The sequence below is a fragment of the Hylobates moloch genome, unplaced genomic scaffold (genome assembly GCF_009828535.3).
Source record: "Hylobates moloch isolate HMO894 unplaced genomic scaffold, HMol_V3 SCAFFOLD_15, whole genome shotgun sequence".
NCBI classification, from domain to species: Eukaryota; Metazoa; Chordata; class Mammalia; order Primates; family Hylobatidae; genus Hylobates; species Hylobates moloch.
The window spans coordinates 43,471,469-43,497,871 of NW_026652290.1; the positions used below are offsets into that span (position 1 = coordinate 43,471,469).

General features: G+C 38.5%; 1 protein-coding gene across 3 annotated transcripts in view; it reads left to right on the forward strand.

Annotated features, from left to right (window-relative positions):
* Window positions 1-26,403, forward strand: part of REV1 (REV1 DNA directed polymerase) — an 89,824-nt gene that overhangs the window by 17,043 nt on the left and 46,378 nt on the right. For all 3 annotated transcript variants that reach the window (XM_032178083.2, XM_032178084.2, XM_032178089.2), the window contains exons 2-4: window positions 10,124-10,187; window positions 12,496-12,622; window positions 25,622-25,790. In XM_032178083.2, coding sequence (XP_032033974.1) covers window positions 10,134-10,187; window positions 12,496-12,622; window positions 25,622-25,790 — 350 coding nt within the window. In that variant the 5' untranslated portion in view covers window positions 10,124-10,133. The remainder of the gene's footprint in view (window positions 1-10,123; window positions 10,188-12,495; window positions 12,623-25,621; window positions 25,791-26,403) is intronic.

The following is a 26,403-nucleotide window of genomic DNA, read 5'->3' on the forward strand; positions in this document are numbered from 1 at the left end:
TACTCTCATGGCAAAACTGCTGTCGAGTGTACCTTTTCTGCAGGAAATAAAAATGACCTTACTAAATAAATTTATGTTCAAGTTTCATTTCTTTATGGCACCAGGGAGCAAGCATTTCAAACAGGTCCAACTCTTTCCACATACGGAGGAACTAAATATGACTGATTATGACTTGCTTAAGTTCAGAGAACCGGTTAGCAACAAAGTTGATGCTGTCTTTGGATCACTACTTCTTTTTTTTTTTCGTTTTTGAAACGGAGTCTCACTCTGTCGCCCAGGCTGGAGTGTAGTGGCGCAATCTCGGCTCATTGCAACCTCCGCCTACAGCGTTCAAGTAATTGTCGTGCCTCAGTCCCCCAAGTAGCTGGATTACAGGTTCCTGCTACCATGCCCGGCTGATTTTTTTCTTTTTAATAGAGACAGGGTTTCACCATGTTGGTCAGGCTGGTCTCAAACTTCTGATCTCACGTGATTCGCCTGCCTCAGCCTCCCAAAGTGCTGGGTTTACAGGCGTGAGCCACTGCGCCCGACTTCTGCTTATCAATATGGACTAGTTGGGGTCTAGATGGAGCTTAATTGTAGGACCTGTTTTCTTCCTTAGTTTTGTTATATATATGGCTCTATTATGATCCAGACTGTTGCTAGATTACCTGGTGAAGAAGCATCTGTTTTGTTGAATTGTGTTAGGTTACTTCAGTTCAATAGGAGTGTTCTGAACTTTCTAGCAGTTCATATTGATACCATTATTTTTTCCATTGAAGATTTGGGAACATAATTTTGTAGAAGATGAGTATGATTTTGTACCACAAGCTAGCAGTGCAGCCTTATAGAACTTTTTAGCTTCTCTACCCTAGAAGGCAACTATTGTGTGCAAAATAAATAGTACTTGGCTGACTTACTCTATGGATGAGTTGTAAAGATAAATGGTAGATGTAAAGGGGTCTTGGAAAACTAAGTACACTTCAGAAGTGAAAGATATTACTAGTAATGTGTTTAAATGTAAATAAATTAAATTTGAATGTTAAAAATTAAAGGAACACTAAAAGGAAGGAAATATAAAGTGTCAGTTAATTGGTGAATTTTTTTAGGTGATAGGAATGTGGGTAATTCTTTCCTTTTCTGTTTTCTGTATTTTCCAATTTTCTGCAATAAACACGAATTGCTTTTATAAATAGAGCAAGAAAAACTATTTTTGAAAAGGAACACCTAGCAGGATTGCATACTGTACTTAGCATTGCAAAGCAGTGTATAACACAAGTCAGTGATGAGGGAATAATAGAGAATGTCCCAAGAAAAGATGGAAAGATCATACTGACTTCAAGAAAAGGCTTATGTACCAAAACCTGTACTTTTTTCTGTGGAGAGTGCTTTGTGCTGTGTGCCACTTTGATAGATTGAAGTTCTTTGAATTCTGTGTTGTCAAGATAGTATCTCATCTGGTACAGAAATTGTTTTACTGCAGCAGAAAAAATTAGCAACAGGAAAATGTTTCAGTATGCTGAAGGTGTAAAAAAAACCACATAAAGTGGCAAAAATGGGTTTTATTAGGTTAGGAATAAAGCCTGATCTAAATATCTTAGACTTGTATGTTTTTAAAAGATCTCTTAAATACATGAAAGACACGCAGCACTATGCTTAGAATGTGAACTGTTGGCTTGATTTAGAATCAGTCGCTAAAAGCAAGTACAGGTTTCCAGAGTCAGTACTTGTACTTCTGGGAAATTGTGCCCTTCACCTAGGTGTCTGAATTTTTTTCTTTTTTCTTTTCTTTTCTTTTTTTTTTTTTGGAGACAATCTCGTTCTGTCACCCAGGCTGGAGTGCAGTGGCATGATCTTGGCTCACTGCAACCTCTGCCTCCTGGGTTCAAGTGATTCTCCTGCCTTAGCCTCCTGAGTAGCTGGGACTACAGGCATCCGCCACCACGCCTGGCTAATTTTTTTTTGTATTTTTAGAGACGGGGTTTCACCATGTTGGTCAGGCTGGTTTCAAACTCCTGACCTCAAATGATCTGCCCACCTCAGCCTCCCAAAGTACTAGGATTACGGGCATGAGTCACCAGGCCCAGCCTTTTGTTTTGTTTTATATACCTTGGTGAGAGTCCCTTCAAGATCAAAACCTGACTAGTTTGTGGGATGTGCATGTCTGTAGTGCCCGTACAACTTCAGCAATTGTTTGAAAACTAGCCATAGACAATGATGGTCTCTAAGGTTGAATCAAAACAAAATCTACAAACAGCTGTGTTTTTATATCTAAATGTTACATAAAAAGCTGTTTCTGATGTTAAAACTTTTACCATTAAAGGACAGAATAAGAGCACATTGGAGCAGACTGTTACCAAACTTTTTTTAGGGCATGCGTGCTAGCACTTTGTGTACTTAGTCACTCATAAAGGCAATACCTGGTTCTTGTAAATTCTACAAATGGCCTCGCCTCCCACTACCACCAACTCAAAGTAAAAAACAAACAAAACATCCAGGTACTGCTGTACAGATTTCTTGAAGTAGCCTTTTTCCCAGCTTTGCACCCCACCTGAAGATCCCGTCCACTGCAGCTTGCAGGTGCCTATGCAGTGTTTCCAGCTTCAGAAGTACTTTTGTTTAAAACTCTTTTCTTCTTAATTGTGGTACGATACATAAAAAAGATTACCATTTTAACTGTTCAGTCACATTAAGTACATTCACATTGTTGTGCAACCATCACCACCATCCATCTCCAGAACCCTTCACCTTGCCTAAGACTCTACCTGTTAAACAGTAACTCCACCCACAACCACCATTCTGCTTTCTGTCTCTGAATTTAACTACTTTAAATACTTCATATAGGTAGAATCATACAGTATTTGTCCTTTTGTCAATGGTTTATTTCGCTTACCGTAATGCCTTCAAGGTTCATGCAAGTCGTAGCACTCTTTGGAATTTCCTTCTTTTTAAGGCTGAATAGTATTTCCTTGTATGTATATACCACATTTTGTTTACCCATTCATCTGTGGATGGACACTTGGGTTGCTTCCACCTTTTGGCTGTTGTGAATAATGCTTATTAATATGAATGTACAAATAAATATCTCTTTGTGTCCCAGGTTTCAGTTCCTTTGGATATATACTCACAAGTGGAATTACATGATAATTCTGTTTCTGATTTTTTGAGTAACTGCCATACTGTTTTTCATATCAGCTGCACCATTTTATAGTCCCACCAGCAGGGCTTGGGGGCCCAATTTCTTCCCATCCTTATCAACACTTTTTTTTTTTAATAGTAGCTATCCTGCTGGGTGTGAGGTGGTATCTCATTGTGGTTTCTATTTGCATTTCCATAGTGATTAATGACACTGAACATTTTTTTGTGTGCTTATTGGCCATTTGTCTATCTTCTTTAAAGAAGTGTCTGTTCAGATCCTTTTTTTTTATTTCTTAGTGGCGTTGTGTGTTTATTGGTACAGTTTATGGTAGGAGTTCTTTATATTGGTAAGTGTACGAACCCCTTATCAGATATGATTTGCAGATATTTTTTCCCATTCTGTGGATTGCCTTTTCACCCTTTTTTGCCCTGTGATTCACAGAAGTTTTAAATTTTGATGTAGTCCAGTTTATCTGTTTTTTCTTTTGTTAAATTTTCCCCAAAAAGTCATTGCAAAATCAGTGTCATGAAGCTTTTATGTTTTCTCCTAAGAGTTTGATAGTAGCTCTTATATTTATGTCTTTCGTACACTTTGAGTTTTTTTTTTAACATGGTGTAAAGGTCCAACTTCTTTTGCATGTGATATCCAGTTTTCCTATCACCATTTGTTGAAAAAATTGTCCTTTCCTCATTGAATGGTCATGAAGAGGTTCTTTTAAACACAGATGACCCTGGGTTGGATCATACCTTAAGCCATTTATTAACCAGTTCCTTAGGTGTCAATAAATGCCTTAGCAGAGAATTGACAGCTAAGTAAGATAAAGAGGCACTGAAAACAAAAAGGTGTTGAGTAGAGATATGGCAGGGCACCAAAGGCAAATTTTGTTTCAACCTTGCCTAGATAAGTGGTGGCCACAGGCTGCTTTCTTTGCATTTGTGTCACATTCATGAATTATGTTATGCTACTATAATGTGCACATTAATTCATTGCATATTCTTTGCATGTCAATTCTTACTACATTCAGTAAATATTTCTTAGGTAACTATTACATAAAGATAGGATAAACCTCTTTGAAATGCTTGTTCCCCGGTGCTGTAAAGAAGTAGCACTTGAACATAAATTTAATTTCCTCAGCAAGGCCATTTTTATACTTTCTGCAGAAAGGGTACACTCGCCAGCAGTTTTGCCATGAGAGTACACCGAACAAAGGAGACAGGGTCATTTATAACCTGATGCGTCCACCCTACTGCAATGCCCGGTTTCCATTAGCTGGAACGGGACCTCACATTCTGTATTTGTCCCGATTGACTAGCCACTTAGAACTTTTTAAAAGAGGCAAAGGCAGAGGAGAACAAAGGAAGGAGGAATTAACTTGTGGAATGTAGAGAAAGGTAAAAACACTTTCAAATAAGGAAGAGGAACAGGATATGACCTAATGCTTGCTTGGACCAGTATAAGCTTGCCAGGGCAAATATTTAGGCTAGATTGTGGGAGCTAAGAACATAAAGTACATTGATTTCTTTATTACGGCTAGCACATGTTTAAGAATGTTAGCACAGGTCTTTGAATACATTTTGCTTCTAAGAGAAGTTACTGTTTATTCCTAATTACACAGGGAAGAAAGTCTTTGAAGAGGAACTTTACTTTTTACAAATGTATATATTTATATGTGACTGTATTAATAAAGAATGATTAAAAGCCACTCAAAATGAGTTTCATTAGTTAATCAACAGACTTTAGAGTTACAGATATGTAACCATCAGATCAACACTGAACATTTGAACGTATTGTGGATATGTAGTGGAAGTTTTTCTAGTGTGTGATGAACTGTTTAGAACCTTGTAATGTTAGTAATTCTTTTGTAAATAGGTGAAATATCTTTTTTTTTTTTTTTTTGAGATGGAGTCTCACTCTTGCCCTGGCTGGAGTACAGTGGCCCAATCTCGGCTCACTGTAAGCTCCGCCTCCCGGGTTCACGCCATTCTCCTGTCTCAGCCTCCCGAGCAGTTGGGACTACAGGCGCCCACCACCATGCCCGGCTAATTTTTTGTATTTTTAGTAGAGACGGGGTTTCACCATGTTAGCTGGGATGGTCTCGATCTCCTGACCTCGTGATCTGCCTGGCTTGGCCCCCCAAAGTGCTGGGAAATACCATTTTTACCTGAAAATGAATGTTCCAGGTGATAAACATAATTCTCGGGGTAGATAGTAAAATCTACCAATAACTATAGTAAAAAAAAAGGCAGAATAAAGTTTAGAATGAACTGATAGTAGTGTGTTCCAGCAAAAGATAAACAAACATTAGGAAAAATGCATGCTTAAGTAATCTTGTTATATTTTTAAATAAGTATGTCCTTAATGAGACCCTTAATAGAGTTTTGAACATCCCTATTGTGAGAATGGAAAGAGGAAGTCTTTTGTGTAGGCATTCAGGATCCCTGGGCTCCTCATAGACAGAGCTGTTCTCCCATTTGCCTTAACCTTACCTCACCTGGCTAGTTGTTGTTGCATGTTAGCACTGGGGACTGGACATGGCTGTATTGACAGCCTGTAATTTAGTTGGTCTTTATAATTTGATTACTTGAGTTTTAGCTTGTAGGTGAGTTTTAGCTTGTGAACCTTTCAAGGGTTGGGAGATTTCCACATGTGACTGTCTTACAGAGTCACATATGGAAACACAAAAGAACCAAGAAATTTTGTATTTAGTTTTTAGTTCATTACTCTTAGTTATCAGTCGTTTTCAAGTTGTTGTGCTTTTTCTTCAAGAACAATGTTGTTCAGATGCTAAACCTAAAGCTTATGGGGGGAAAAAAAAGCATGGCTGCTAAAATTGAAGGTGGGTTTAGAGACTGGAACCTTGCTTGCTTGCTGTTTTTACCCCCAACTTTTTTCTTCTGCCCACCACATCCACCCTTCATCCAGTCATAGCCCCACAAAGATTCTGCAGTCAAACTTTCTTGTTTTATAGGTGAAGAAATGTTAGGCTCAGTGCTGTTGGACTCACTCCAAATCACACTGTTAGGCAGTTGTAGAATTGGGATTTGAGTCCATATCTAGTCTACTGTTATCATTATGTTGTAGACCATGGATAACTGACTTAAAATAACGATGTTCTCAGTGTTATAGTTTTCAAAGGGTTTCCACATACGTAGTCTCATTCGATTTTCACTCTGTAGACTGGCAGAGTAGATTATTATAACAGTAGTTAATGTTTATTGACGGTGTACCCTAAATGTTAAGGATGAGGGTACTTTTGCATTCATGTATTCACCCTTCATCCGTTTTTTAAACTAATTTTTTGAAACACAGTAATTGGCTGCCCTGTTAAAGTTACTGGGTAAGGAGAGATTGGCAGGTTATTTTAGGTTGTGAATCACAGTTTCAGAAGCCGTTATCACATTCCTCAAGGTTATCAAGTTATGTGGAATTAAATTGGGAGCCTAGTCTGCAAGAGTTCCTCTGAAAACTAGAAGGCAATTTTTGTTTACAAGTCTAACTTGATAATTGGATGGTTTGTCAATACAGGGCAGTCACTTCTTAGTGAGTAGGTTTAGTCAAGAGGACACATTGTAATTCAGGAGGTTGCTTGGAACAGGATAAAAACAGAGAGAGTGTGTTATTTCTGAAGGATATTTCTGTCAAGTAGTGGTATCCTGATTAAATGCCCTCCTCTGTTCTAGAGAAAGTCCTATTTAAAGAAGCAAATCAGTCATCTTAGTGTGGAGAACTTTTCCCTGGATGTGATTACAGAGGCATTGGTGGAGTCTCTTTTTCGCAGATCCCTGCTGATTAGCAGAAACAGCCACCATGCCCGGCTAATTTTTCTTTTTCTTTTTTTTTTTTTCGAGATGGAGTTTCCCTCCTGTTGCCCAGGCTGGAGTCCAATGGTGCAATCTCGGCTCACTGCAACCTCTGCTTCCCGGGTTCAAGCAATTCTCCTGCCTTGGCCTTCTGAGTGGCTGGGATTACAGGCATGCGCCACCATGCCCGGCTAATTTTTTATTTTTAGTAATAAAAAAAACAGGGTTTCTCCATGTTGGTCAGGCTGGTCTCGAACTCCCCACCTCGCGTGATCTGCCCACCTCGGCCTCCCAAAGTGCTGGGATTATAGGCATGAGCCATCGCGCCCAGCAATCCTTTGTATTTTTAATAGAGATGGGGTTTCACAATGTTGGCCAGACTGGTCTCCAACTCCTGACTTCAGGTGATCCACTCACCTCGGCCTCCCAAAGTGCTGGGATTACAGGCATGAGCCACCATGCCTGGCCCACAATCACCTTAATCTGTTTTCAGAGATTGAAATAATACAGTTTCTGCAAAGTTTGGTCTACTTCCAATTTCTTGTTACTCGTAGGGTTCTGATACCAATTGTGGCAATCTGTATCCTTGGAAGACCCTTGGACTCTACTTTTTCTCTCCTAAAACTGTTTGTCAGAAACTTTGCCCAGTCTCCCAGCCACTCTTCTAGGATTGCCAAATGTTCTCAGAGGGAAAAATAATCTGGTTTGGGGAAGAGAGGTGGGGTGGCAGATCTCTGAAGATTTTTGTCCTCTTTGGAATGTTGGCTAGTAATTTTTGACTATTTGATTTCTGGATCAATAGGAGTTTGTTGTTCATAAGTCAAGTTATTGGAAATGACGAAGCTAAAATTTTCAGTCCTTCATTCTTTCCTTTTCCTTTTAAAGTTTTAAACACTTGTCTGGAATAGTTTTGTTACTTTGGAGTTGGGGGAAAGAAACCTTAATACCTGTTTTTTGTTGTTGTTGTTGTTGTTGTTTTTGTTTTTGTATTACAACTGTGTTTCATGCTTCTAGCCTCATTAGACCATCATTAAGGAATTTTCTTATTGGTCTTGTGCAGTAGGTATACAACAGACGTTACACAACTGGAGCTCTTAAATGATTGGGCCACCAAATGTATTAAAATACACTTTACTCCTTTATTTACCTTTATTTACCAGTTTAATGGCTGCCTTTAATTATTGGGGTATGTGTTTTTAGTGTATAATGGCCAGAATTCCCAAACTCTTTACTTGTTCCAGCAGGTGTATGGATTCAGTTTACATGTAGTCTAGAGCTGTGTGTTAATGTATCTCCTAGATTTCCTTTAAGGGCTGAAGTCTGTTGGAACTGGACAAAGTGAGCCTCTTGAAAACAGAAGAAATATTTAACAGAGCATGTGGTACTTCTGGGACTTGATAATGAGCACATTGGGTATTCATGCTCCTCCTACCTTAATCAGACTTAAAAAAAAATCTCTCCTCAGGGTTAATCAGTTTACTGCCTTTTCTCAGAGCACCTTGCACATGCCTCTGAAATGTTTGTATTGTCTTGTCTCTCTGTTGGGACTTAACCTTTTGACAACACTTCTGCATGTCTTTTAGGCATCTTTTAAGGGTGACAGTAAAAATTCAAGTTGTTATAAATGCCAACAAAGAAAAACTAAATCCTGCAGTATACTAAGAATAAAAATATTCATAAGAAAATATCTGCTGGCCAGGCATGGTGGCTCATGCCTGTAATCCTAGCACTTTGGGAGGCATAGGCGGGCAGACCTGAAGTCAGAGGTTCAAGACCAGCCTGGCCAAAATGATGAAACCCCATCTCTACTAAAAATACAAAAATTAGCCAGGTGTAGTGGCGGGCGCCTGTAATCCCAGCTACTCGGGAGGCTGAGGCAGGAGAATCACTTGAACCCGGGAGGCGGAGGTGGTTGTGAGCCGAGATCGTGCCACTGCACTTTAGCCTGGGTGACAGAGCAAGACTTCGTCTCAAAAAAAAAAAAAGGCCGGGTGCAGTGGCCTGTAATCCCAGCACTTTGGGAGGCCGAGGCGGGCAGATCACGAGGTCGTAAAGGTGAAACCCCGTTACCAAAAACAAAAAAAAAAAAAAAAAAAAAAAAACCGTAGTTCCAGTTACTCGGGAGTCTGAGGCAAGAGAATGGTGTGAACCCGGGAGGCAGAGCTTGCAGTGAGCCGAGATTGCGCCACTGCACTCCAGCCTGGGCGACAGAGCAAGACTCCGTCTCAAAAAAAAAAAAAATAAATAAATAAAAAGAAAGAAATTATCTGCTAATGTGTGTGGGGTAAAGTGTCATGGTTTAAGGTGTTGTTAAGTAAAAAATTCTCACAGATCGTATCAGAGCTGATTTGACGTGGATAAAATATAAGGCTTCATATGGTAACCATTTGATATACATGTATATAGTTACTAGAAGAAAATTATCTTAATAGAAGTTATATTTATTTTGTTAAGAATAAATGTAGTCATAGCCCAAAATGTAGCCATTTATGTTAGAAGGCTTTGACTTTACAAGGGGTTTCATTTAGCCTCTTTTTATGAATTATATATTTTGCTAGCCACTGAGCCAAGTGCCACTTAATGTGAGCCATCATTTGGTCATCCTGGTGGTTTTATAGTATAGTTAGTTAAGTAAGTGTTGCCTTAAGGAGAATGACAGATTTACTATTATAGTTTATTATCAACGATAATCTTTTCTGCATCATTTTTAATTGACTTCTTCTAGGGCTTTGGCAGAATATGTGAATCACGCTATGACTGAACTCTTAAGTGTCCAGTATGTAATAGCAAAGACAGAGTTTAAAAGCCACACTATAGGACAACTCATGAAGGGAAATGTTTTGTTAGATTATCTTATAATGGTAACAAGTAAAGTAAGCATGGCTATGTTAGTTGGATTTGGTGTTTTATGTACGTGAATGTTAGGATTGGTGCTCAGGAATGCATAAAGATATTTTTCTATTGAATTTTAAATTTAACAGTTACAATTTAAACATATCTGTAGGAGGGTGTTTTATCGACAAATTTCACTTGTAAAGCTGGAGAATGGAGAACTTCAGAAAAAATTTACTTAATATTGTATTCTTGACTCATCAGTTGGACATTTGAATTTATTTTAATTTCTTATTTTCTTGATACTGAAATAAAATATCATTTAGGAATACATTGTTATAAAATTGACATTTTTTTTTCCTCCCCAATACAGAAGCTCCACCATGAGGCGAGGTGGATGGAGGAAGCGAGCTGAAAATGATGGCTGGGAAACATGGGTGTGTTTTAAAAGAGTAAAAATAATTATATCGAACTGTCTAGATATTTTTCATTCTTCTATTATAATGTGGTTTAAGTTGTTTTCTAAATTGTAAATTACTTTAGACACCAAATCTTTGAGTTTTCACAATGTATTGAAAGCCTTATGATGTTTATAAACTTTATCCCCTAAACTTTACTCTCAGGAATTTTACCCTGAGGAAATAAATACGCCTAGTGCACATTAATTTACTATATGATTATTTTATTGCAGCATTGCTAATAATACTGAAAAACAGGAAAACACATAAATATCCAATAATAAGGGATTGGTCAAATAAGTTATCTGTGTATAGTGGAGCACTGTACAGTCATTATTCAGCTTTATATATTAACCTGGAAAGATAACCTTGACTAAAACAATGTGTTACAAAGAAATATTTTGTATGATTATATTTTTGTAAAACCTCTATGCTCTGAGTTATGGAAATAAGCTTTGAAAACAACACCCCAAAGTTTTAATGAATAGGATTATACCAGTTTTAATTTTCTTCCCTGTATTTCCTGTATTTTCTGAAAAGAAACTTCATAGTGAGCATGTAATATTTTAATAATCAGCAAAAATAATGCAGTCATTTCCATTTTGGGAAAAAAAATCATGTACTTCTAGCCACCTACAGCTTTAATTTAAAAACCTAATAATTGAAATCAAGCTTAATTATATCAAAGTTCAGGAAAAGTATAGTTGAATCCCTAGATCTGTCAAGATGTTTTGCAAAAAAATTATTTTTTAATATTTATTGTGAGATAGATGTTACCTAATGAAAGTTAATATTACTATCAAATAGATTGATTAGATCCAGAATTTAGCCACTGGAGCATTCATTGTATTCTTTTCCATGTGTAGGGAGGACTACACTGGTTTATCCAGTTGTCTCATTTTTACCTGAAATAATTCATTTTAAGCCCTCTGTATATGGGAGATAGTGGAAGCCAGTCTAAAATATACTCTGAGGCTGGGCGTGGTGGCTCACACCTGTAATCCCAGCACTTTGGGAGGCTCAGGCAGGTGGATCACCTGAGGTCAGAAGTTGGATACCATCCTGGCCAACATGGTGAAATCCCGTCTCTATTAAAAATACAACAATTAGCTGGGCATGGTGGTGAGCACCTATAATCCCAGCTACTTGAGAACTGAGGCAGGAGAATTGCTTGAACCTGGGAGGCGGAGTTTGCAGTGAGCTGAGATCGCGCCACTGCACTCCAGCCTGGGCGACAACAGCAAGACTCTGTCTCAAAAAAATAAAATAAAATATGCTCTGAGACCACTTGTCAAATTTGTAATTGGTTTAAACTTTGGTGTAACTTGCTCAATTATGTACATAAGAACAATATTTTGTGATATTATTACTATTTTTTGAGATGCAGTTTTGCTCTTGTTGTCCAGGCTGGAGTGCAATAGCACGATCTCAGCTTTTTTGCAACCTCCACCTTCTGGGTTCAAGCGATTCTCCTGCCTCAGCCTCCTGAGTAGCTGGGATTACAGGCATGCACCACCACGCCCAGCTAATTTTGTATTTTTAGTAGAGACGGGGTTTCACCATGTTGGTCAGGCTGATCTCGAACTCCTGACCTCAGGTGATCTGCCCACCTTGGCCTCCCAAAGTGCTGGGATCACAGGCATGAGCCACTGTTCCCAGCCAGTATTATTATTATTGACTTAGCTTTTTTTAAAAGTAACTTTTATAATCATAAGAATGTAATAAAATTAAAACTTGAGTTGATAGAGGCAAAATTCTTCTTTGACCTACCTGTTATATTTATTTATATTTATTTATTATTATTTTTTGAGATGGAGTCTTGCTCTGTCACCCAGGCTAGAGTGCAGTGGCACCATCTCGGCTCACTGCAACCTCCACCTCCTGGGTTCAGGCAATTCTTCTGCCTCAGCCTCCCGAGTAGCTGGGATTACAGGCGCTTGGCACTGCACCCAGCTAATTTTTGTATTTTTAGTAGAGACGGGGTTTCACCATGTTGGCCAAGCTGGTCTCAAACTCCTGACCTCAGGTGATCCACCTGCCTCAGCCTCCCAAAGTGGTGGAATTACAGGTGTGAGCCACTGTGCTCGGCCCAACTTTCCTGTTTTATTTATTGCCTTGCCTTATGGTTTATGTTTATGAGGTCATCATTATGTTCTGGTCACTAGCACAGAATAAGGTCCATTTATTTATTTAGTTTTTAAAATATAATTTTTATTTTTTTCATAAAAGTGGGGGGGTGGGAGAAAATGTAACCTTTGTGATTGGTTTACCTTTTGTTTAATTCTAGGGTGGGTATATGGCTGCCAAGGTCCAGAAATTGGAGGAACAGTTTCGATCAGATGCTGCTATGCAGAAGGATGGGACTTCATCTACAATTTTTAGTGGAGTTGCCATCTATGTTAATGGATACACAGGTTGAGTACTTTTTACTTAACCCTATTTTGGCATGTATTTTTATTAGGATTGAGAATGATTTGTTTTAAAATTCGATTACTCATTTATTATAGACAAATGATTGTAAGATGAGAAGAAATAAATCATCTGCTTAGATACTTCTCTTTCCTTTCCATGTTGCTTTTACCTGCCATTGTCTTTAACTTTTATCAAAGTACATAGTTTCAAAAAGTCACATGAGGTTTAAAATGAAAAACGGGAAATTACCACACATGGGTAGTAGGACTTGTAAACTGTGAGCTTCACTGTAAGTCCATTTCATTGGTAAATCTCTAGATGTCATTATCCATAGGTCCTTTAGGGTGGGGTGGTGTGTGGGTGTGTGTCAGTGTCAGATTTCCTAGAGAAGAATCTTTTACTCTCTTGCCTGGAGAAGAGTGTAAACTGCCAGCATTGGGGTTGCCAAGCAGGGAAGGAAAGGACCAGAATTCTCACAGCTTAGGAAGTAAAATTTCACTTAGTCTCTCTATTCATTTTTTCATTCCTACCTCCTGCCCACCAGCTGTGCCTATTGTCATTGAGTCTGGTATCTGGAAGGGGTAGTGTAGTCTTTATTCTTGGTGAAAGGAAAGAAATGTGCAAATTCTTATTTGCCTGTTGCACAGTTTCAAGGATGAATTTATCCACACGTCCACTTTTGAAGGTGCCTGTGTGTTTATTTCATGACTTTCTCTTTGTTTTACTGGTAAGAAGCAGCTTCTTTCCAAGCTTCCGTATGGCCAGCTTCAGTTTTATCTTTCTCTGAACTGTAAAGTCAGTTAGCACTTGTCTGTTAGTTACCAGGTTTTCTGCCTAAATTTTTCTCTATTTTCTTGGGGATTCTTCTTATTATCATTTCATTGTATTTTTTGAAGTGAATGGCTATAAATATTTGTGTCAGTCTGTTACATATTCCCCTGTCCCCTCTCAACTGGCTGATACCTGCTAGCTTTCAGATCTCTGTGCCTCGCTTTCCCTTGATAGTTTGACTGTCTTCCTACTGGCTTAGGTGACTTCTTGCGCTCTTCTGTAGCTACAGCTCCCCGAATGAATCTGCATCTTAGAATTCTTTAGACCTTTCCTTAGTTGTCTGTACTGGACAAGAGCTGGAGCTACATTTTCATCACTGTATCCTTGATGCCTCTACAGTGACTGGACACAATCATTCAGGACATATTTGTTGAATTGGAGTTAAGTATTAATTAACTGGTACATTTATCTAGTAAGAGAGGAGTATGTTGCTTGTAATTAAGTGTTTTATTAGGCATCATTGATGATGAGTTTAGTCCAAGAATGTCATCTCAAAATAATTGCTGGTACAGCATTGGAAAGTTCACATGCAGAAAGCTTGTAACTTTTCTGTGTAGGAAGGTATCCTGACAAATTCAAGCTCTGTGGACTTCCTGAGATGCTCTATGAAAAATTAAAAACATTAATGAAAACAGATAGGCATTGCTTCTTACATTAGCCAGTCATGGAAGTCTCCAGTTCAAGAGAGTACCCTTATTCACATAGGAGGAAGAAAAAGAGATTCTTTGTGTGAGGGAAGAAAAATGAATATTGCAGTAATCACTTTTTTGATTGAGAATCTGGAATTCTAAATCTGCTTTTATCACTAATTTTTGTGGGACTGTAAAACATTTTCTGTTTGGATCTATTATTGTCTCTATCCTTTTCTGCAGGATAGAGATGGTAATATTTTTACTCTTGTTATTAAGATTTCATTATAACTGTACAAATAAAGTTCCATTATGCTGAATTTCACAGAGATACCCAAACTGTGGTGCTATAAAATAACTTGATTTTTAGAAAAATTCAGTTTTAGTGAATACTTTACAACTTTATAGATAAAACAGCATTAACAATTAGCAACTAAAAATAACTCTTTAGCTGCAATAAGACAAGTAGGAGGTGCTATTTTGTTTTTGATTTAAAAAAATAAGCTTTATTTCACAGTTTTGAGGAGTACTGGTCAGCTATTTTGTAAAATGCCTGTATATATATTTTGGTATCATCTTTCTTCTCCATTAGCACGTAAGCACCAAAGCTACAGACTTTGTCAGTTTTGCTCATTGCTATTGTGAAAGAAAGTTCTCAGGCCGGGCACGGTGACTCACGCCTGTAATCCCAACACTTTGGGAGGCCGAGGCGGGCAGATCACAAGGTTAAGAGATCGAGACCATCCTGGCCAACAGGGTGAAACCCTGTCTCTACTAAAAATACAAAAATTAGCTGGGCGTGGTGATGCGCACCTGTAGTCCCAGCTACTCAGGAGGCTGAGGCAGGAGAATCGCTTCAACCCAGGAGGTGGAGGTTGAAGTGAGCCGAGATTGCGCCACTGCACTCCAGGCTGGCAATAGAGTGAAAAAAAGAAAATAGAACATTCTCTGAAAAGGAATTTGGAGCAAAGAGACTTCATTCCAGTGAACAGTTTGCAAACCTGGGAGATGCAGCTTTCACTGTAAAAGAAGCTGTGGTCCCTTCTTGTTGATTCTTAACCATGCTCCCCACAAACTGTAATAATCCAAGTGTTCTTGATTCCTTTAAAGCTCCCAGTTCAGCCATTTGAGCCTCTCATGAGTTTGTGGTCCATATCCCTTCCAACCCAGTTAACATTGAACTTGAGCTTGGAGAGAAGACCGTGTAATAGTTCACCTGTCAACCTATTCTTCCCTTCACCTGGCCCCAAAAATGTTTTTTGCTTGTTAAGATTGACTTCTTTGCCTTCTATCCTTTTTGTTTGTTTTGTTTGTTTCTTTGTTTTGAGATAGGGTCTCCCTCTGTCACCCAGGCTGTAGTGCAGTGGCACTATCACTGCTCACTGCAGCTTCAACATCCCAGGTTCAAGCCATCCTCTCTCCTCAGGCTCCCAAGTAGCTAGGACCTCAAGTGTGTACCACCATGCCCAGCTAATTTTTTGATTTTTTTTGTAGAGATGAGGTCTTGCTGTGTTTCCCAGGCTGATCTGAAACTCCTAGGCTCAAGCGATTCTTCTGCCTCAGCCTCCCAAAGTGTGGAGATTACATGTATGGGCCACCATGCCTGGCCTATCCATTTTTTAAATTAAATTTTTTTTTTAGATAATTGTAGATTCACATGCAGTTTTAAGACATAGCACATAGTGATACCGTGAACCGTTTACCCAGTTTCCCCAAATGGTAATATGTAATAAACTTGCAAACAGTGTCACAACTGGGAAATTGATACTGATACAGTTAATATACAGAACATTTCCACACTACAAAGATCTTTTTTTTTTTTTTTTTTTGAGACAGAGTCTTGCTCTGTCACCCAGGCGGGAGTGCAGTGGCGGGATCTTGCTTGGCTCACTGCAAGTTCTGCCTCCCGGGTTGACGCCATTCTCCTGCCTCAGCCTCCCGAGTAGCTGGGACTACAGGTGCCCGCCACCACACCTGGCTAATTTTTTGTATTTTTAGTAGAGACGGCGTTTCACCGTGTTAGCCAGGATGGTCTCGATCTCCTGACCTCGTGATCCGCCCGCCTCGGCCTCCCAAAGTGCTGGGATTACAGGTGTGAGCCACTGTGCCCGGCCTCCACACTACAAAGATCTTTCATGTTACTCTTTTATAGTCACACCCACTTCTGTGCTCCACGTTTCCTTAACTCCTGGCAACCGCTAATCTGGTCTCCATTTTTATAATTTTGTCATTTCAAGAATGTTATATAAATAAAACATACAGTATATAACCTTTTGGGGCTGGTTTTTTCACTGAGCATAAATTATCTGTCAGGTCATCAAAATTGTTGCCTTTTTATTGTTCAGTTATATTTCATAGTGTGGATGTACCAGTTTGTGAACCTTTCATCAATTAGGGACATCTGAGTTATTTCTTGGTAGGCTATGAACATTTGTGTATGAGTTTTTGTATGAATATAAGAGTACAGTTGTTGGTTCCCGTAATAGTTACATCTTTAGTTTTTGTAAGAAACTGCCAAACTGTTACCCAAAGTGGTTGTACTATTTTATACTCCCACTAGCCTTGTATGAGGGATCAACTTTCTTTGCATCCTTGCCAGCATTTAGTGGTTTTCATTTTATCCATTTTAATAGATGGTGTTGTATCTCTTTGTGCTTTTAATTTGCATTTGCCTGGTGGCTGATAATGTTGAACATTCTTTCATGTGTTTATTTCTCATCTTTACATCATCATTGGTGAAACATTTGTTCATGTTTTTTCCCCATTTTCTAATTGGATTTAGTTTTTTTTTTTTACTGTAAACAGTAAAAAGTTTTGAGATTTCATTATATATTCTAGATACTACTGCTTTGTCATAAAAGTGGTTTGCAGGTATTTTCTCCCAGTCTGTAGTTTTTCATCCTCTTGAAATTGTCTTTTGCAGAACAACGTTTTTAATTTTGATGAGATCTGATATGTCAGTCTTTCCTTTTTATGGATTGTGCTTGCAAGTCTAAGAACTTGTCACTTTGGTGCTAGATCCCAAATATTTTCTTCTATATTTTTAAATTTTATTGTTTTATGTTTTACATTGAAGTTAATGTTTCATTTTGAGGTTTTAAAATTTTTTTTTTTTTTTTTATTTGTGGATTTCCAGTTGTTCCAGCACAGTCAGTTGGGCATATTTTGGTGGATTGGTTTCTGGGTTCTCTGTTCTCTTCCATTGATGTTTGTGTCTATTCCTTCACCAGTACCACACTATATCAAATATTGTACCTATGTGGTAAGCCTTGATATCAGGTAGAGTGATTGCTTTCACTTGTTTCTTCTTTGTCAAGATAGTTCTGGCTATTCTAGGACCTATGCCTCTCTCTCTCTCTTTTTTTTTTTTTTTTCTTGAGACAAGGTCTCACTTTGTCACCCAGGCTGGAGTACGGTGGTATGATCTCAGCTTACCGCACCCTCTGCCTCCCTGGCTCAAGCGATTCTTGTGCCTCAGCTACTCGAGTAGCTGGGATTACAGGCACATTGCCATGACAGCCAGCTCATTTTTGTGTGTTTTTAGTAGAGATGGGGTTTCACCATGTTGGCCAGGCTGGTCTCGAACTCCTGACCTCAGGTGATTTGCCTGCCTCGGCCTCCCAGAGTGCTGGGATTACAGGTGTGAGCCAGTGCACCCAACCTATATAAATGTTAAAATAAGTCATTTATCTACAAAATACCTTGCTGGGATTTTGATAGGAATTACATTAAACCTGTAGATCAGTTCAGGGAGAATTGACATCTTTACTATGTTGAGTTTTCTAGTTTACAGACCTTATATCCCATTTTATTTTACTTTAGTTGATTGAACAAATATATTTTGGATGCTGCTTGTGGGTTAGGAACTATGTTTGAAAAGAGATAGCAGTTGATGGAGAATGTGGATTTTGTGATGCAAAAGTAATCTCTAAGCCTTAGACATGAACAGAGGAGGGTGAGTGCCAACACAGAAGAGAGGAAACCATTGCCTTTGGGAGTGGGAGTGAATACTTCATAAAGGAATTGAAATGTTTAGCTTGGTCTTAGATAAACAGGCATTTTCCAAATGAAAATGGAGAAAGACATTCTAGTCCTAATTCTAACCTACATTTTCAACCTCATGTTCTTAAATTTTGCTCAACAAGATTACTCTGATATTCTAGATTTGTCTTTTTACTTTTACAGTTCTGTGTTTCTGTTTGTTCTTTTGCCTCTGAGGAAAAACTCCTTCCCTCCTCACTTCTGTGAACTGGAAGTATATTCATTCATTAAGATCCAGATAAAGTTAGGTTTTGACTCCTTCCCTGTCTAAGCCAGTCCATAGTAGTAGTATTTTATATAGAGAGATATATAATTCATAGCATTATTGCTAGAAACATTTATTTTGACACCTGGGTTTTGTCTTGTGTTGTTAGGTCTTAATTCTATATTAAGTTCTTTGGTGTTAGGAAGCCTGTTTTATGTGTAGTAATCCTTTGCCAAACATGGATTAGAGATAACACCTCAGGGCCTTAAATTTGCTGTTCCTTCTGCTTCCTCAGGTCTTCATCATTCAGATCTCTGCTCAAATGTTACCTTTTTACAGAGACCTTCCCTGACTTCGCCTATCTAAAACAGGTGTACTTTGCCCTCCAGTCGCTCTCTAACCCCTTATCCAACTTCCTCTTCATTGCATTTATTTGCACCTAAAATGGTATTACTTGCATGACTTATTTTTGTCTCCTCGGTGGAATACAAGTGCTATCACGGGGCACAGACTTGAGTCTTGTTCATTGCCATATCTCCATTGCCTAGAACCTTGCCTGGCACGTTGTAGATACTCAATAAGTATTAGTTGAGTGAATAAATAACAGGTTTTGTATTTGTACATCAGAATGTTAAAATATTTTCACTCAGTTTTTAAGTCAACTCAGTCTTAAGGAATGGGCCACATTTGAGGCCTGCATTGTAATCTGGGAGGTAGGCTCTGCGCATGTTTATTTTTGTGAAAGCTGCCCGGGGGAGTCAGTGCTTCAGACTTAGTGGACAGTGGTTGCACTTTAGTGGTGTGAGATTGGGACAGTTCATGTGGAAAGAGGTGTTCAGGTTATTTTCTACTTCCTTTAGTATGTGGGTAGAAGACCAGGTCTATTGATTTTGGCACTGCTGGAGTTTGTGAAAAGCAGGTGGAGGAGGGCCAGACGAGTACTTTAGCACAATTCACAAAATGAAACAAGGGGGAATATGCAAGTGTAACAGACTTATATTTCAAATAGGGATTTGTTTGAAAGCTGACAGCTTACATTGATGTTTTCTAAACATATAAATGTGGTGTTTTAGGAGAGGATTCTCTTTAATGTTGACAAGTCTAATTTTTTGGAAATAAATGCCTCCCAGATATTATTTTGTATGGATATATAATATCTCTCATTCCATTTCCTGTGAGACTCTGATCTTGTAAATAAGAGATGGAGGGATTGAACCTCTGACGTAGAAGACTTACCGTATTAATTTATGCCACCTCCTGTAATTTTGCGAGTACCTGATGTGAAATTTGCACCTAGTTGGTACTCAAAAATTTGTTCCCCAAGCATTTGAAACTTTTCTTCAGATTTTGTGTGGTTGAGTGTATCCGTGCTTTTAGTTGATTGTGGTGACTTTGTTGGTAAGTCTGAGGTAGTTAGGGGTGAGAAGAGTCAAGAGAGTAGTATCGCTGCTGTAGAAACTGAGGGACAGGAGTCCAAAGACAGAAGGGTGTGCACAGTAAGTTTTCTCTGTTTCCTCATCAATAAGTTATCTTTTCTAATTCATAAGATTGTGAAACTCAAATGAAATAATGAAGGTCTTGCCATGGTAGGAGCAAAGGAGAGGTATAAGCAGCCATTCACCTCACTTCTTTCTGTGATTTATATAGCACAGCCAACAATTAATTAAGTTCTTTGGATATGCAGGATGAAATGGTGCATATAGTAAATGTTTCCTCAATAGAGATCTAGCTAGGAAAGCTTTTGTGTAAGATTTAAAAATTTTGTTTATAGAATTTGTTTTAACCAGATGAGCAAAACTTTCTATAAGCCGGGCCTACAGACGTGAAAGTGGTCTTCATATGGCTGTTTTGATGTTATATGGTGGCATTTGCTCTTGTAACATTTTACTTGTAGAGCTTTAGGTCTAAATGTGGGCTAAATTGTGGTCCTTGTATATGGCTTTTACTTTTACTCTGCTTTGAATTGTCTGTCACTATGTCTGGTTTTAGTTAAACCTCAAATTTAGTTGCATATAGAATGTTCTGCAAAATAAAACTAATAGTAGGAGTACTGTGGAATTTTATTTTATTTATTTATTTATTTATTTAAGATAAGCTCTGTTGCCCAGGCTAGAGTGCAGTGGACTGATCATAGCTCACTGCAGCCCCAAACTCCTGAGCTCAAGGGATCTTCCTGCCTCAGCCTTCTGAGTAGCTGGGACTAGAGGTGTGTGCCACCACACCTGGCTGATGTTTGGGTTTTTTTTTTTTGAGCTGGAGTTTCACTCTTGTTGCCCAGGCTGGAGTGCAATGGCGCGATCTTGGCTCACTGCAACCTCTGCCACCTGGGTTCCAGTGGCTCTCCTGCCTCAGCCTCCCAAGTAGCTGGAGTTATAGGCGCATGCCGCCACATCCAGATAGTTTTGTATTTTTAGTAGTGACGGGGTTTCTCCATGTTGGTCAGACTTGGTCTTGAACTCCTGACCTCAGAGGATCCACCCGCTGCGGCCTACCAAAGTGCTGGGATTACAGGTGTGACCCACTGTGCCCAGCCTTTTCTGTTTGTTTTTGTTTTTTTGTGAAATTTTTTTTTTTAAAGACGGATCTTGCCGTGTTGCTTAGTTTGGTTTCAAACTCATGGCCTCAAACGATCCTCCTGCCTCAGCCTCCCAAATCTTTCAAATTACAAGCATGAACCAGGAGATCGAGGTTACAGTGAGCTATGATAGAGCCATTGCAGACTAGCCTGGGTGACAGAGCCAGACCCTGTCTCTAAATAAAAAATAAAAATGCAAAGAACAATGAAGAGAAAAGCACTCACTCTGACATTTCAAAACAGTGACATTGATTGTAAAAATTTGGAGGATAGAATTTCCTTGAATCTAGTTTTGTTTTGTTTTGATTTTTTTTTTTTTTTTTTTTTTGAGACAGATCCTCACTCTGTCGCCCAGGCTGAAGTGCAGTGGCGTGATCTTGGCTCACTGCAACCTCTGCCTCCTGGGTTCAAGGGATTCTCCTGCCTCAGCCTCCCGAGTAGCTGGGACTACAGGCACGTGTTACCACGCCCAGCTGATTTTTGTATTTTTAGTAGGGACGGGGTTTCATCATGTTGGCCAGCTGCTCTCGAACTCCTGACCTTGTGCTCCGCCTGCCTCGGCCTCCCACAGTGTTAGGATTACAGGTGTGAGCCGCCGTACCTGGCCTGTTTTGATTTTTTATTTTCTGTTTATTCTTTGCCAGTACATCAGAGGACATTCTTGAAGGAGTATATACTGAAGGGTGGGCAACAAGAGAAGGATTTGTAGGAGGGATTATGAATTGCAAAATTTAATGTTTTGTGTGAATAGAGAGCAGCGTTAGCTCTAGAGCTCCTTCTTGCTTCCTGGTTTGGGGTAAGAAATGGTAAAAATAATACTGATAATATTGTTAAGAGCTGACACATAATTCTTTTTTTTTTTTTTTTTTTTGAGACAGTCTTGCTCTGTTGCCAGGCTGGAGTGCAGTGGCACGATCTTGGCTCATTGCAGCCTCCGCCTCTGGGGTTCAAGCGATTCTCCTGCCTCAGCCTCCCGAGTGGCTGGGACTACAGGCACATGCCACCACACCCAGCTAATTTTTGTACTTTTAGTAGAGACGGGGTTTCATCATGTTGGCCAGGATGGTCTTGATCTCTTGATCCCGTGATCCCTCTGCCTTGGCCTCCCAGAGTGCTGGGATTACAGGTGTGAGCCACTGCACCCGGCCACATAATTTTCACTATATGCAAGATACTTTTCTCAGTAATTTATGATTTTTAGCTCTTAATTCCCACAGAAGTCCTTTGAGACACTATTATTATCCCCAGTTTATATGTGAGGAAACTGAGGTTCTGAGAAGTTAAATAACTTGCCTGAAATCCACATAACTAGCAAATGATGGAGCCAGGATTTGACCTTAGTCATTCCTGCTTTGGAGTCTGTCGTCTTAATACATTATATGGCGTCTCTAATTTGTGAGTGAGTGAATAAGTGTTTTGAGATTTTAAGTATTGATACCACTTGTACTCCACTTTTGCTGGAGGATGGATTCTAGGCAGGAGTCTGTGATGCATTGAGGATGTTAATGAATTTAGCAAATACTCACTGAGCACCTGCTTTGTGTCAGGGATATGAAAGTGCTTGACAGACAAGGTTCCTGCCTTCAAAGAGCATATGTTCCAGGGGGAATCTGACAGTAAACAAGTAAACAAACAGACATGGTAATTTTAGATTATCAGTGCTATGGAGAAAGTTAACTGTTACAGTACATTGCAGAGATGGGTTCTGTAGGCAGTGTGTCACACAATGTTTAATGTCATATAGCTTTCATGATGTTGGATATTATCTCCCCATTTTTTTTTCTTTTTCTTTTCCTTTTCCTTTTTTTTTTTTTGGACAGGCTCTGGCTCTGTCAACCAGGCTGGAGTGCGGTGGTGCAATCTCAGCTTACTACAGACTCTGCCTCTCTGGCTCAAGGTATCCACTTCAGACTCCCTAGTAGCTGGGACTGCAGGCACACACCACCACACCTCGTTAATTTTTTTCCATATTTTGTAGAGACAGGGTCTCACTTTGTTGCCCAGGCTGGTCCTGAATTCCTGAGCTCAAGCAGTCTGCCTGCCTTGGCTTCCCAAAGTGCTGGAATTACAGGTGTGAGCCACTGTGCTTGGCTCCCAATTTTTTTTCTAATTAACCCCACATCTGCTGAATTAAAGGAGAGTGTTAAATATAAAAATGAATTTATTATGCAAATCTGCAGTTATCGTGTGTGTCTTTTGGACTTGTAATAAGGGAGTATGTTCTAGTATTGAAGAAATAGAACCAGAGAGAAATACTGCTGTAAAAATTAAAAAAAAAAATTCAAAATAGGGTAGCTTCCAGCGACCATACATGCCAAGAGTTAGCATGCCAGCCTGTTGGGCCTGACAAAGTGGACCCTGGCTGCTATCCATAGTGCACTATTGGCAGGTCTGTTTTTGTTGAAACTTTGGGCCACCATGTGCCAGCCTATGTATATGGTCTTCTGTCTTTTTTTTTTTTTTTGTAGAGTCTAGGGCAGGATCCTGAGGTCATATACATTACTCGAAAGGAGGTCTAGTGTGATGATAGTTTATAATAATAGCAGTTTTCATATTGAGTGCCCTCTCCATGCCAGACTAATTTCATTGTAACAGCTTTGTTTATGAAGAAAGAGGAGAAAGCCTAAAGAAGTTAAACAACTTCTCCAAAGTCACACAGCTCAGGAGTGTGAAAGCTAAGATTAAACTCAGATCAGTCTTATTCCATAGTTTATGTGATCTTACCTTTTAACTAGATTGGTTTTCATGCTTCACTTCACACTGAAGAATAAGTAAGAGCTTTCAGAAGTGAACTTCAAAGAGCCCTCTTAACTTGATCCAGTAGAAGGGCAATGTATTTTCCAGTTCCAAATTTCTGGAGTAATTAGTTTTCAAAGAGCAGCTAGTAGACGGGTGAGTACCTTGTGAGTATGTATATGGAAAGTTAATGTGTTCTTGACATGTCTTTTTATTCTGTAAAGGACAGCCATTTTCTATTTAAGTCATTAAATAGAATTAGTTTAGGAAAGTTACAGATTAACTTGCAAATTAATTTTTTAGATTTCTGTGATTTCATTGGATTTGGTGCCCATATTAATGCATTGTAATGTAGCCTTTAATTTGATACTTCTCACTGTTATTTTATAAGATCAGCCAGGTTCTTTAATGTTAGAGAAAGAAACTGAACTGTAGATTCTTGACTGGCTAGCTGTTTAATTTCTACTATTTTACATTAAATCGCTCTGATGCTGTAGTTCAGTTTTTAACTTAACCCTGAAAACTTCCATTATTAATTTTGAATTCATTTTGTTTAAAAGGATGCTTTTAAATCTCTTTGTATGACACTGCCCAGTTTGGTAGCTACTAGTAACATGCGTTAAGCACTTGAAATATGGCTATTCTAAATTGAGATGTGTTGTAAATGTAAAATGCCCACTGGATTCCAGAAATTTAAGAAGAAAAAAGAAAGTAAATATCTCAGATTTTTTCTGTTGATTACATGTTGAAATAATATTTTGGATATTTTGGGTTAAATAAAATTAATTTCGCCTTTTCACTGTTTCTAATGAAGTTACTAGAAAATTTTTATTTATGTGGCTTGCATCATATTTTCTACTGAATAATGCTAATATTTGTAATCAGTAATGTCAAATTCCATGCTGTAAAATTTAGACAAACCTGGTATGTCTTGTATGTGCTGTTTTTTATCTTCTAGAAACTAAAGCTCACCTAATTATTGTCATAATGAAAATGTTTGTTTAAGTACTTGGACCTATATTACTTGGGATTAAGCTTGGGATAAGCGACATGTGGAAACTCCCCCTGGGTACAGCTGTTGTTAGGGGAGGTGTGAGTTAGAGCATTCATTAGGATGATACGTGAAAGAAAGAGAACAGTGACGATTAATGTGATGCTAGTAATGCAGGTCAAAATATGACTTTAGTGAATCAGACATTTCTTCTTAGGGGGAAGCATAAGTCACATTGTGTCTTTAAGATATTTTTAAAAAATATTTCCAATATTTAAGACATTTAAGATATTTTCTGTAGTTTTATTAAGAATAAATCATTTGAAACAAAATTGAAAAAAATTGGTGTTTCTTGGTTTGCAATCTTTTTTGTTTTGCTGGACTTTATTTTTTGGCCTTAATGAAATTTCATATTAGGGAACTGGATAATATTTACTATTTGATTAAGTTTTAAGATACTTTCTTAAATAAAAATAAAAATTATAAAGCTTTCTAGAAGTAAAATCTACTAATAAGCCCTACAGTAAGTCTCCTTTATAGTAAATATGAATAATTATTATTTATCTGACTCTTCTTGTATACTCTGGAGGAGTTGAAGGATTAGTCTTTGTAAAATGTTCATAAATGGGTTTATAGTTGTTAATTTTTAAAAACATAATATCAAGGTCATATGCTAAGTATAGTAAAAAGTAAAAATATTTGTTCTGTCATTAGTATTTGATTCATTACTTGAGGTCCCTATTTGCTCTGCTAGGCACTTCTTAGATGTTTTTGTATTAGTTGGCTGTCTGGCAGCCAGGGAAGGAGGATGTACTAAAGCAACATAGCTTTCTCACTTTGAGATTTACCTCCCAGCTTTGTTTATTGGCAACACAGCCAAGGAGAAGGTGAACCAGTGACATTCTTAAAGTTGACCTATTTAAGGAGTTACTCACTAGGGTTCTACTTTCTTACACATAAGACTCTTAATATATTTTAATATAAATTTTGCAGATCCTTCTGCTGAGGAATTGAGAAAACTAATGATGTTGCATGGAGGTCAATACCATGTATATTATTCCAGATCTAAAACAACACATATTATTGCCACAAATCTTCCCAATGCCAAAATTAAAGAATTAAAGGGGGAAAAAGTGATTCGACCAGAATGGATTGTGGAAAGGTAAGTTTAATTTATTAAATTTAATTAATAAGTTTTTAAAATTAGAATACTTTTTATTTTTTTGAGACAGGGTCTCGCTTTGTCGCCCAGGGTAGAGTGCAGTGGCATGATCATGGCTCACTGCAGCCTCAACCTCCCAGGCTCAAGCAGCCCTCCCACCTCAGCTTCCTGAGTAGCTGGGACTACAGGCATGCACCACCACACCTGGCTGATTTTTTGTAGAGATGGGTTTCACCATGTTGCCCAGACTGGTCTCAAACTCAAGCAGTCCTCCAGCCTTGGCCTCCCAAAGTGCTGGGACTACAACCACTGCGCATGGCCTTTTTATTTCTTTTGTAAAATTGTAACTAATATATTGCCTCCTAATTGACAGGGTGAAAAATAATGTCTTAAACAACACTACCCTTTAAGCTCATGTTGATAATACTATAGCCTAGGATTTGGCATCCTAATAAAAGTAGCATGTTAATGTTTTTGTCAGGAATTAGGGGTGATGACTCAGGGAAGTGTCAGGAAGCAGTTATGGGAGAAGGTAGATCAAGCGTGTTACTCAACAAATATATGTGCACCTCTTAAAGACTAGGCAGTGTTCTGTGTTCTTGGGAAATAATGA